At 33.9% G+C, this 13822-nt stretch overlaps 1 protein-coding gene across 5 annotated transcripts in view; it reads left to right on the forward strand.

The window, feature by feature from the left end:
• The window catches only part of Sec15 (exocyst complex component Sec15), a 151912-nt gene that overhangs the window by 81415 nt on the left and 56675 nt on the right, over positions 1-13822 (forward strand). For all 5 annotated transcript variants that reach the window (XR_015042585.1, XM_035354487.2, XM_035354489.2 and 2 more), the window contains exons 10-11: positions 8290-8493; positions 9984-10093. Coding sequence is in view for 4 of the 5 variants with exons in the window: in XM_035354487.2 (XP_035210378.2) it covers positions 8290-8493; positions 9984-10093 (314 nt within the window). In the remaining variant the exon portion in view is untranslated. The remainder of the gene's footprint in view (positions 1-8289; positions 8494-9983; positions 10094-13822) is intronic.

Below are 13822 nucleotides of genomic sequence, written 5' to 3' on the forward strand. Positions count from 1 at the left end.
CTATGGCCATAGTAATGAGCTAACCTGTCGTAATGAACGACTTTAGGTTTAGAGTTCGAAGACTTACGAATCCGAACCACGACGTCATTCAGCCTGTTTAGGACTGTGTACGGCCCATTCCAAGGTGACTGTAATTTCGGACAAAGTCCTTTCCGTCGAGTCGGATTCCACAACAACACCTTGTCTCCTTCGTGGAATTGATGTTCAGTAGCTCTTGTGTCGTATCGGGTCTTCATCTTCTCCGTCGCCAAGTTGACTCGCTCTCGTGCAAAATTGTGCATCACTTCAAACCGGGCCTGGAGATCTTGAATATATTCCTCAGACGATGAAGGAGCATCTGGAGGGCGGCCAAACAATAGATCACAAGGCAGACGAAGGTCAAGACCGAAGAGCATCTGTGATGGAGAATAGCCGGTAGTCTCGTGGACAGCACTGCGGTAAGCCAGTAAAAAGAGTGGTAATTTCTTGTCCCAGTCCTGTTGGTTTCTGGAAACCACTAATGAGAGGTTATTAAGGATGGTTCGATTGAACCTCTCTACCATGCCGTCCGACTGGGGATGCAATGGCGTCGTTTGAGTTTTGTCAATGCCAAGTAGTTTGCATAGTTCTTTGATTACTGCCGAGGCAAAATTCCTTCCCTGATCGGAATGTAACTGAAGAGGCACTCCGAACCTGGAAATCCAGTGCTGTATCATTACCTCAGCTACTGTGACTGCCTCTTGATCAGGAATAGGATAAGCTTCAGGCCACTTGGTGAAGTAATCAATGACAACGAGTATGTATTTGTTGCCATCAGCAGTTCGTGGCAGAGGTCCCAGGATGTCAAAGGCGATATGTTCAAAAGGCGCACCTACGTTGTAACGTTGCAGTCTGCCTCGGCTGCATTTCCTCGGTCCTTTCCGACCTGCACAGGCATCGCAAGATCGGCACCACTTTTGCACGTCATTCTTTGCATTATTCCAGTAAAAGCGCTCACGAACTCTCTGTAAGGTCTTCATAATTCCAAAGTGACCTCCTGTAGGGCTGTTATGTAGTTCTTTGAGGACATCAGGAATCCGGGATCTCGGAAGTATCAGTTGCCATCGGAACGTCTTCCCATCATCCGACTCGAATTTCCGGTATAAGACGCCGTTTCGAATGTGAAGTGAATCCCAGAGTGCCCAGTATTGTTTTGTTGTAGGACTACAGATAGAAATGTCCTGCCATGTAGGTTTTCTGTTTGATGACTCTATTAAATCAAGTATGGGTTTAATGTCGCGGTCTTCCAGCTGGTCTTTCCTGACTTCATCATCACTCCACGGGTCTCGAGCAGCCGATGTTGATGTTGTAATTTGTCTTGCGACCGGAGTCAGCAGTTCATATTTCGCTTCCACCCTGGAACAATATCGGCAGTTTTCTTGGCAAGGTCTTCTAGACAGGGCGTCGGCGTTTCCGTGTGATGATCCCTTACGATGACGGATAGTGATGTCATATTCTTGGAGTCTCTGTATCCACCTGGCTATTTGACCCTCAGGATTTTTGAAATTTAAAAGCCACGCCAATGAGGCATGGTCCGTGCGGAGGAGGAATTTTCTCCCGTATAGATAATGATGGAAATGTTCTACAGCTTTGACTATGGCGAGCAACTCTTTCCTTGTGACACAGTAATTCCTCTCCGGTTTAGACAGGCACTTGCTCCAGTAAGCTACTACACGTTCTTGGCCGTCTATTTCTTGGGACAAAACAGCACCGACACTTTCGTTGCTCGCGTCGGTGTCGAGAATAAATGGTCTGTCGAGCTGAGGATACGTCAGGATTGGAGCAGATGTTAAAGCTTCCTTTAAGTTGTTAAATGCATCCTCGCATTCCTTTGTCGACAAGAATCTTTGGTTGCTCTCTGTCAGCTTGTGAAGTGGTCTTGCGATGGAAGAAAAGTTCTTCACGAATCTCCTATAGTAGGTGCAAAGCCCTAGGAAGCTTCTCAGCTGATGGACATTTTCGGGACGCGTCCAGGATTTAACCGCTGATACCTTTTCAGGATCCGTGCGTACACCTTCTGCAGAGATGACATGTCCCAGGTAAGTCACTTCCTTTCGAAACAATTTGCATTTAGCGGGAGTCAGCTTCAGATTGGCCTCTTTCAGTTTCTGAAGCACCTTTCTAAGATTTTCTAGATGCTCTTCAAAACTCTTTCCGACGATGATGATATCGTCCAGGTATATCAGACAGGCTTCGTAAGAAAGGCCTTTCAAAACAGTCTCCATAAGACGTTCGAATGTTGCCGGCGCATTACACAGTCCAAACGGCATCACTTTGAACTGCCAAAGTCCTTGTCCCGTAGTAAATGCCGTCTTTTCTTGGTCATCAGGATGGATTTCTACCTGCCAATACCCACTCTTTAAATCAAGTGTTGAGAACCACTTGCTTCCAGAAAGAGTGTCTAGAATGTCATCAATTCTAGGAAGAGGGTAACTGTCTTTCTTCGTAACCTCATTCAACCTGCGATAGTCAACACAAAATCTTGTTGAGCCGTCTTTCTTTCTGACGAGAACGATTGGAGATGCCCATGGACTCGCTGAAGGCTCGATGACATCGCCTTCTTCCATATCTTTTAACAGTGTTCGCACCTCTTCCTGTTTAGCAAACGGTAGACGTCTTGGATGTTGCTTGATCGGGGGATGATCGCCAGTATCTATTCTATGTTGTGTCAAACTAGTTCGACCCACGTCAGAAGACGAGCGGGAGAAAACAACTTGAAGATCTTTAATGACGCGATCGGCAGCATTTTTCTCTTTATCGTTTAATTGTGCATTCTGCAATAACTCCGATGTAATGCTCTCTGAGCACACGGATTCTGGGATGTTACTCTTTTTTTCAACGCTGGTTACTGGAGTACATGTTGCAACCACTTCACCTTTCTTAATAACTCTCGACTTTTCAGTTACATTGGCGACTCTCACCGGGATAACCGTTCTGGATAGGTCGACGAGTGTTGAGGCTACTAATACTCCTTTTGGGATATTACAGTTATTGGGATATTCTATGATGCCGTAGCGGAAATTTCTATTTTCGGCTATGGATCCAGGAAGTAAAATTTCTGTTCTTGCCGGTATTGTAATATAGTCTTGTGCTATGATTTTATGGACAGATTTAACTTCTTCATCATTAACGAGAAATAACGCTATGTCCTCAGATGTAGAATGCAATTCGTTATTTTTAAAATCCAAGGAAAAATTGTATTTCCTTAGAAAGTCCAATCCGAGTATGCAAGAATCAGTGATCTCTGCTACATATGCCGTGTGATGGTAAGCGGCACTTCCATGTGATGTTAACATTTACTTTTCCGTCGATGTCGATCTTCTCACCGGACACAGTCTGGAGGGTAACGCAGGGCGGCGTCCAGATAAGTTTGTTTCCTAGTTGTTGAGCCAAATCTTTTCGGATGATGGTGACGTTGGCTCCTGTATCTATAGTCATATTGCACGGAACTCCATTAATATGTCCTATTATGAAAAGTCCATTACTGCCGCCTCTCACTGCAGAAATCTGAAGCGCTTTAAACGGGGGCTTTTCATTATCTGGCAACCTCCGCCCCGCAACATGGCCACTAATTAGTTTCCCTGCTGCTTGTTAGAAGCGGTCTTAACATCAGTACCCTGGGGTGTTTTGCAGTTTCGTCGTATGTGTCCTTCAGCACCGCAGTTCCAGCACTTAACGGTCGGTTTCTTCTCACCAATATTCCGTCTCAAGGCGTTCAGTTGTCTAGTTAAATCGTCAAGTCGAGCGGTGACTTGATCCCCTGGCTCCTGGACTTGAGCAGCTCTGACTGGGTGGCGGTCTCGACGAGTGGCTTGCTGGCCTGCCTCAAATTTCATGGCGTACACTAGAGCACTTTTTAAATCTTTTACATCCGCCATTCGTAGAGCTTTCTGTATTTCAGTATCTCGGATGCCATCGATAAAGTATTGCAAGGACAGGATTTCCCTTGTTTCTGTCGGGCATTCCGAAAAGGCGAGATGGGACAGCCTTTCAACATCCGCGGCGAGCTCCTGAAGTGTTTCGGTAGGCTTCTGTTGACGAGATTTTAATTGGAGCCTGCTGTAGTCTTTTAAACACTTCTCCCCAAAGCGCAACTCCAAGGCGCCGGACAGAGCTTCGAAATCTAACCTTTTGTTTTCGGGAAGAGTCTGAAGGATATCTGCTGCGTCGGCTCTTAGAGAAGCGGCGAGATGACAGGCCTTAGCTTGGGAATCCCATCCATTCGCATCCGCCACGATAGAAAATTGTGTCTTATACACCTGCCAGGAGGTCTTCCCATCATATGTGGATAGCTTCAGAGGTGGACGAGCAGGCATTGGTAAGAATTTAAAATCATCACTCCTGCTCCCTGCCGACGCTACGAATTTCTTTAAAGTATCCATTTCTTTGGCAACTGCAGAAACTCTCTCATCAATTTGTTCTTTTACAGAAGAAACTCTTTCTTCTATTTCTTCTTTCACCGAAGAAACTCTTTCTTCAATATGTCCAACTTTATTTTCAACTGCGTCAATTCTGCCTTCCATAGCTTCAAATTTATTTTCTATTATGCAAGTAATTTCTCTTTTCATTTCTTCTTGACCAGCTTGAACGGCTTTCATTTCGTCCTTAACGGATTCCTGGCCCAATTTCATTTCTTCCTTAACGGATTCCTGGCCCAATTTCATTTCTTCCTTAAATGATGCTTGGCCAGCTTCCATCTTTTCTTGGAATGCAGCAAAAGCACTAATGAGCTGTCTCAATTGTTCTTCCATCGCTCTTGTTATTGGCATTCAAATCCCACTTCTGACACCAAAAATTGTTGCGTGCGTACGGGTTCGTTATGAAATGAATGCACAAGTCCGATGAAAAATGAACAAAAATTTATTATTATCACAACAAAAATGCTTAAATTTTCTCAAATTATCATGCAGTATTACAATATCTCACAGTAGTTTTCTTTTAACTACTCAAATGTCAATAGAACGTAATTCAAAACAGCTAAAGAACGCTAATCCGCGAATTCGCTACAATCAACAACAGTAGTTTTCTAAACAACAACAAACTAAGCAACTACTACAAACTGAGATGTTTTCCTCCTTTTATAAGATTTTAAAATCACGCGCTAGAATTTTCCAGTACTTTCTCGAAATAAAAAGAGATATTTATTTATTTAATGCACGCGCTCTTGTATTTTCAATTTTCCGGCTTAGCTTTCTTTTAATATTCGTCACGCGCTGCACTGCGCGAGAAATAAAACCATTTAATTTCTAATTGAACTAACATTAGCTTTTTAAATACCAAATTCGTAACAATATATTTTTCAAAATATAACTTATCAGTATGGATTCACTCTTTTAAAATAATTCTACTTTAATTAAACTTAGGAGATAATAAAATCAGTTAATCAATATTGTTTAGGAAATAAATTATATATATAGTAAAAAATGTATATTTTCACTATTCAAGTATTCACTGTGACAAGTATTCTTATCTTGTCACATGAAAAGGCTTCTGTGGAAAGGGGCTTCTCTGTAAATAAAGCAATTGAAATTGAAAATTTAAGTGACTCATCATTCATTTTTCAAAGCACAGTATTTGATTACATAAAATTTTCTGGAGGTGTTCTTAATATCGAAATTATAAAGAAATGAGATCAGCAGCAGCTTCTGCAAGAAGTGGAGTTTGTTATTTAGAAGAACAAAAATCTTTAACTAAATCTGAAAATTCAAAGAGGAAAAGAAATATTATTTAGGAAGAAATTGATTATATGAAGCAGAAGAAAAAATTTCTTCGAAGGGATATTAATGAAGAAGTAGATGCTTTAGCAGATGAAGCTGAGACCAGCAGGAACGTTGATTTGTTTATCAAAGCAAATGAACTTAGAAGAATAGTTAAAGAAAAGGAAATAGACATAAATAAATTAGATGTTAAAATAGCTGAAAAGATTTCAGATTTAAAAAAAGCACAAATGTTTTGTATCTTTTATTGTACAGTTTATTATTCTATTATCTTTCAAAAAACCAAGGAAATAAATTGTATGTTTACAAATCAGTTATTTTAATATGCAAAATATTCTTACATTGTTATTATAATAGTAGTTGACTTGTGTTTAAATAAATATCAAATAAGTTAAATAATAATCATGTAAATCTCTAAAATAGTGACTGTTATTAGTGTAAAATACATGTTTTTCAAGAAATTATGTTCCTAATTTAATGTTATCTACTTATAACTTGTAGGGAGTTAGTTTAATTTTCAAAATTGTTTTATGGTAAGTATTAAATTGAATTTAATAATAGTGCATAATACACACTTCTGTTAGTTTCTTAAAGTGAAAGTACAAGCATGAAGTCGGTTGTATGGATAATAGCTTTATTCTATTCATTTTTTTTGTTTTCTGATAGGTCCTTAATTTTTTCTTAGATGGTCCTTAAAAGTCCTTAATTTTCATGTAAGGAAATGTGTACGAACCCTGTTCATAGCTTGAAAACCATGTAGTATGGTTGCATTAATTAATTCATGAGTGACTAAAAGATTGTATTAATTAATTCATGAGTGTAAATGCTTTGCAAAAGATGCAAATATTACCTGTCATGAATGAGTTCTGTGCAAAGAATCAAATATGTGCAAAATGTTAAAAACACATATGCAGCATGTTAAAATTTGAAGAACTTGTTAATTGGCAAATGAGTTTTAACAAATATTGACCTATATCAAACTTTAAATGTTTTATTATTATTATTATTATCATTATTATGCAAATATAATAAGAAATAATGATACCACGTCCTTTGTCATAATAGTTTTGTTATATTTGTAATTGAACTTTCATTATATTTTTATCATGTTTTGTAGTTTTAGTAATGTAAATATATTTGTGTTTTCGTGTCGCGATCAATTCATTGTGTAGGAGAATCTTATATATTGAAATTTTAAAATTTGAAGTGTGTAGAAAGTGCAGTTTTTAAATCAGTGGATAAAGTCGTATGTGAATCTCCTAAATAAATAAATAAAAATAAAGAAAAATAGTGTTTTTTTGTCAACTGTGATTCTTCTTTTTTTTTTGGGGGGGGGGAGTATCTAATTGAATGTTCTAAACTTGAAATTACTTTTTTTTTTTTTTTTTTTTTTTTTTGCAAAGCTTCAAGATAGTATTGCTTTAAATGTTCTTATAAAAGTGCTAATTAATTTTATAAAACTTGTTTAATTCGAAAGCCTGCTATTCATATAAATATTGAAAACTCTAATTTGTATGCAAATAAAAGGTTATAATAACTGAGATATTAATATACGTTTATTTTTCACAAAAATATTGAATTATTAAAATTTTCTTTTGCTTAATGCAACATAAATTGGAGAATTCCAAAATTGTTAAATTGTAAGAAAGATACACATTTAAACTTTGATTAAGCTGAAACTGAAGAAAGGGAGGAAAAATTCAGTCAATCAGAAGTTTGATTTACTAGAAAAGAAGTTAAAACTCATTTTAAATTCTACATTTTAGCATTTAGTTTGACTTGAAAAAGTTCATATAATCAAAATTCTAATATATTTAAATGAAGGACAGGTCTCTGTGAGGAAATGTGAACAGTTTTACGTGAAAAAGAATTTTAAAGAGGTGACATATAACTTTTAATCAGTATGATTTTTATATTTTTTATTTATAAAATATATAAAACTTTTTAAAACTTAAATGATAAAACCTTCAAGGTGTAAGATTGTAATCTGAAGCTTTCCTGTTTTAATATATATATTCTGAAGCTTTCCTGTTTTAATATATATATTATTTGATTTTTATTAATTAATTTATTCATTTATGTAGGCAAACATTATAGTTAAATAAGTCAGCTGTAAAATAGATCTTCATTTGGAAATGATAGATAATGAAAGTAAATAAATTACTGATCAATATTTTATGTTTTTAATTGTCTTGCACAAATTAATTTACTTCACAACTTTGAATTATCACAAATAAATTCAAAAATGAAATTTATTTCAATATCTTTTAAGTTGTTTCTGTAATGTTGTCTATATTAAGTACATATTTACACAACTTATGCTCATAATTATGTGTCATCGAGTATGAATCTTCAGTTACTTTAGCTTTTTCAAAGCAAAATTGTATGTATGGTTTTGAACTGAAATCTTTCATGATAAAGGTTAGAAAAGAAGTTGGCTTTAAGTTTTCGATTCTTGCAATTTCAGTGTTAACTTCAAATTTAAGTATTTATTTAAAAATATAAAATTCATTGATATTTTTTCAGTTCATTACTTTTTCTTCTTTACTTGCAGACATATGGTTATCCAGTTTCTCAGCTATTTGATTTATTATCAGAAATCCGGGACCAGTACAATGAAATACTTATGAGGAAGTGGAATAAAATATTCAGAAAAATTTTTGACTCTGATAATTACCATCCTATTGAAGTCGAAAACCAAGAACAATATGATGCAATCATCAGTAGGTTTCCATATCATGATGAAGACTTAATGCTGGTATGACAATTATCACAAACATGAGAATTGTGGAATAATAAATATTTTTATATATTGTGCTTGGTTAATTGTTTGTTTAGTAAATTCATGAAATTCAGAAGAGTATTCCTACTTTGTATCAAAGGAATATTTCATTCCAACAGACTGGAATTTTACTTGTGAATGAAATTGTCCACTGTATGGTGAGTTGAAAATTAAATCGGTGCTGGATAAAAATTATAATTAACTGCAGTAAATTAACAATTTTGGTTTATTTATTGAATTTTATAGCTTGTGAAACCTTCATGCTTATTATATTCTATGCTACTTTACATGATTACAAAGGGTCATTGCTGGATGCAGTTATCTTTTAGGAGATGCTTTTGTACTTTTAGTCTGCATATAGTCTCATTGCAACTAAAGTTATCTCTACAAGGATATGTATACTTCATAAAGGAAAGAAAAATGCAGGGAGTAATCATCTGGATTGGCTGTAAGTTAACTAGCTTTCAGGGACCATAAGTGTGATAGTTACCTGTCATCCAGTATAGTTGCTAAATTGGTATGAAAACCATTTTAGCTACTATACTGGATGTGGCCTTTTACTCAAACTAGAAACATCATGGCTATTATAATTACCATATTCCCCCAGTTTACTATTCAAATCTCATAACACGGTATCTTAAGATGCAGACGCATCATTAAAATAGAACTCATTAAGTGATCCTTTGATATGAGGAAACAGAAAATAGTCACATGATGCCAAGTCTAGCAAAATAAGTAAGGTGTGATGTCGTGTGACGAACAATGACAATCCTCAAGCTAGTTTACTGAGAAAAACAATTGCTAACTTCTGAATATTTTAACCTCAGTTGACTTATTCTGTGAGAGAGATATTTCAGAACACCCATGTAAAATGAATTGTGACACCATGTCTGCTGGTCATGAATTTTTTATGCATGATGTCTTTGTATCTATAGAAGACAGTGAACTTTATTGCGATTTAAAATTGCAGCCAACATTTATTTTTGCTTTCAGAGATTCAGCTAATGCCCATTCAGCTCTGTACCCTCTTGTTTCATAGTCATATCTGGACTTTTATGTCTTGTTACTTCTGCCGTATTATTCGGGGAATCTGAACTTCATTTATTGGCATCAACAAACCATAAGTTAAAATAATATCCATTTTATTTGAGTCACTTCATACTCTAAAATAGCAGCTTAGAAGTATGAGCTTAAGAATAGTTATTTATGAAGAAACTATATTTCAGTTATAGTTCGTAATTAATACATAATGCCACCTTTCACCTCATTTAAAGTCTTTTTTTAAAATTGTCTTACCTGCACTTATGCAAACTGCTAACAAAAAAGATCTTGCATTCATATTTCAGAATTTGTTTTCTGTTTCTAACAGTTCATTTTTTGCATTCTTTAGCCTTGAATTAATTGTATATTTGTTCATTTTATGTATTTATTTCAAAACATTTTGTACAGAATACTTATAATTTTAGGCACCTTTCCCAAAGAAATTTCCTTTTTCACAATTTGTTCCTGAAGTTTACGATCAAGTAAAAGAATTCATTAATGCTTGTTTGAAATTTTCACAGGGCTTGAATCAAAGGTGAATATTTTTAACTGCCTATAAAAGCATTATAAAACTATTTAATATGTTATAAAAATTTAGGTACTTTTCTGTTTCGCTGGTGCAAACCTTGTTATTTCCGTTTCTCCATCGCAAATTTCGCCAAGCAGACTTTATTGGCAACAACACACAGTATACACATAAAAAATGTTAACAAATGTTAGTTCTAAGAATTTTTTATTTTGGAGGCAGAATATTTTAATATCTTTTAAAATTTTTTCAAATGGGTCTTTTGTTTCCTTTTGCCATATAAATTCGGCGAGGTAACTTTCCAGATGATGATGTGCCGTTCCTCTGTGTTTCTTGTTTCGCCATTTGGTGCTACCCCATAGTCTTTCTATTTTTTGCGTGTACGTTCCAGTTTCCGGATCTACAAAATTGTATTTATGGTTCACATTGAAATGTGCGACTTTCATCTTCCAGTTTTTCGGTGCAATATGATTTCCGCAAATCGGAATATATAGTAGTTTCTTTTTCGATATTTTCCTTAATTGCCTCTAATATGATAGTCATGGATAAGTTTGGCACCTTCACAAGGAAATATTCGTTTTTTTCACGACAAACTCCACCAAAGATCCACTGTTGTGGTAAAATCTGTTCCGCGTTGTTTTTGCGCTATGTGAACATATTTTCATCCACTTCAACGATCATACCAGGTCCTCCTATTTTGCGTTGTTGACATTTAAGTAAAGAATCCACACAAATCTATCGCATGTAGTTATTCCAATCTACAACTGTTCTGTGACTGATTTCCAACTGCTTTTACACCATTTAACTGAAGTTAATTCTTCACTCCAACCATAAATAAACATTACACACTTCAAGAAACTCAATCTCGATGATTCAAACCATGTGCCTTTCCGTATACTTCTTTTACTGTGTCAAGTTGAAAGGTTGCAGCACCATTGAATTTCATCTCCAAAATATAATTTCATTTCATAATTATTATCACAAATAGTAATGTTAGGCAAAACGCCTTTTGCTTGAAAGAATGACAGATTCTTCCTCTGTCCTGTGCAAAATTTCATCCATTTTTGACATATTTGTAAAAAGATGACCATGGTTCATATCAAGTAATCCCAAATGATCTCATCTCACGTAAACTATGCTGCAAAAATCTGATTCTCTCAGTAATTATCTACATTAATTTCAAGTTAAATTTTAGTGTGGAATTCGAGTTTAAATGCAAGAATTATTTCAATATTATAATTTAAAAAATTATATGTAACTGTATGCCAGTATTGAAAGAAACGGTCAATCTGATAAGAGATAGCAGTGACTTGTTTTGAAAAAGTGACATGAAAAATTATCAGCGAGGATATTCAGTTTGGCATCGGTTGTACCATTTTTGGCGACTTTATCGCTTGCGCTGGCCAAACGGAAAAGTACCAAAATTAAAGCATTTTTTTTAATTGAAAGTTCTGTCTGAGTAATAAAATTCAAACTAGCATAGACTTCATGCATTCCCTAAAAATCATTGTATTTAGTTCATTTATTTAAATCAAATAATATGTTTTAATTTTTTTTAAATTTATTTTTGAACTTTGTACTCTCTATTAAACTTGGATATAAATCGCATTCACAAAAAAAAAAAAAAAAAAAAAAAAAAAAAAAGTGCAGTTTTCTGTGCATTTTAGTAAGAATGACTTTAATACAAGTTTCAAGGTATTCTTTGTAGTTAATAAAAATTTAAATGTGTACGTTTGGTTAAAAATAATATGCTATAAAAAAAGAGTAATTTGTTATTATCACTTCTATTTTATGCATGTTTGGTTTAAATTATTAACAAACATAACTTTTGAACAAAGCAAAACATTCCTGTTTGTATTGATTAATTCAAAATGCATGGCAAGTTTAAAAAAACCTGTATACGTATTTTGATTTGCAATTAGAATAACTTTTCTTTGCCAACTGCAATCCAAGAAACTAATTTTGTCATTATTATTATAATATAAGGAGGATAAAAGAAAAACCTTTAAAAAATATTATTGATGTTCAGTATGTGTTTTTTATTAGTTGTTGTTAATCCTCTTAGCATCTATAAAGCCCATTTTATTCCCATGCACAGCAAACTGTAACTGTTTGATTGTTGTTGGTGGTGGTGGTCTTTTCTTGAAATTTGGAATAGTTGAAAGAAAAGAAGAGGCTAAAAATGGGATCTCCTGTATAATTCTCTGAGAAACTTATGCAGTATCATTTCTAGACTATAAGAACCACATCCAGAATTTCTGATCAATATCAGTCCTATTTCTGATCCAATGGAGTGATAAATACAGGTTTATGGCAACTCAGCTCGTGTACAGTACTGAAGAAAGGTGGGACAAACTTTAAGAATTTTGCTAGCCACCAGTGTGGTGTACTTGTCATATACTAAATGCATTAATACATTATCCTCAGAAAAGTCATGAAACCTTGCCCTCCCCCCCCTTTTTTTTTCATTTTGGAATATTGTTCTATTAAGAAAAAATTGTTTCAGCTTTTCAGTAATTGTGAACTTTAATGGAAGAAAGTAATACTATATGAATATTTTATAATTTAATTAAAAAATTACACTGTTATTTATTTAAATTTATAATTTTAGCAACTGATAAGAGAATGAATAACTGAATTATAACTTAAATAAGAATGGGGTTAAAAGCAAAAGGAATTGAGGTAAATTATTCCTATTAACATTCAGAGAATGGAAAGCAAATTAATTCATTTAAATGACTGATATTGTGAAATTAATGAGAACGTGCATCATTCACCATTTTCTAGCATAATGTGTTATTTTTAAATTTTAATTTTTAAATTATTTTTAAATTTTTTCAAGTGTGCTTAGCATCTAACTAAAAAAAAAGGGGGGGGGGAGACTGGGATAAGAGCCTGGTTATTAGCAAAGCATTTGCGTTTTATAGTTGTTGTATTTTGAATAATAAATTAATTTCTTGCCAATAATTGAGGGTATTTAGTATTACTAGTGAAATGTTACTAATTCCAATAATTTCCTGTTAATTTTTTTTTTTTTTTAATATTTAGAATTTATTGTTGAATTTGCATATTTTTCTGTTGGATTTTATAAGTATGTTAATATTAAAGTAATAATTCAAGCACTGTCTATTCATAATAATATACCAGTTTATTCAAATTATAAGACTGTGTTGCAATTTTTTGAAATTTAAAACAATGTTGTTTGTTCAAGGAATATATTTTAATTGATAGCTGTGTTAAATAAGTTTTAATCATATCATGATTATTTCATAAAAATTATGCATTATAATTATTAGTATTTTAGCATTTTCCAATTTCTTGTACAAGAAATTTAAGCTTTATAAAAAATTAATTTTTCAGATTTTATTAGCTATGACATGCTGAAGATTTAAAATTTAGGTAAAAAGCAACCATATATTGGCATAGGTTAGGAATAAAATTCTTATTGATTTGAGAGTGATCAGACACATGCCTATCGTCTTCAAAAATCCTGAAAGTGTGCCCTTGAAATCTATAGAGTTTTTGTTCAAAACCTATGCCAAAATAAGACTGCTTTTTTGCGTAATTTTAAATTCTGCATTGGGATGTTTCTCATCTCAATGTAGAATTTAAAATCACGTAACTTAAAATTACTTTTATTAATCAAAAATTACTTGTACTGTAACTTGTTGAATGTATGCTGAATAATATAAAAGTATTTCTTACATGCAATGATGTTTTTTCATTTTTCTACATTTG

The sequence above is a fragment of the Stegodyphus dumicola genome, chromosome 8 (genome assembly GCF_044657685.1).
Source record: "Stegodyphus dumicola isolate Sdum_Otavi_A_Nest chromosome 8, ASM4465768v1".
In the NCBI taxonomy this organism is placed as follows: Eukaryota; Metazoa; Arthropoda; class Arachnida; order Araneae; family Eresidae; genus Stegodyphus; species Stegodyphus dumicola.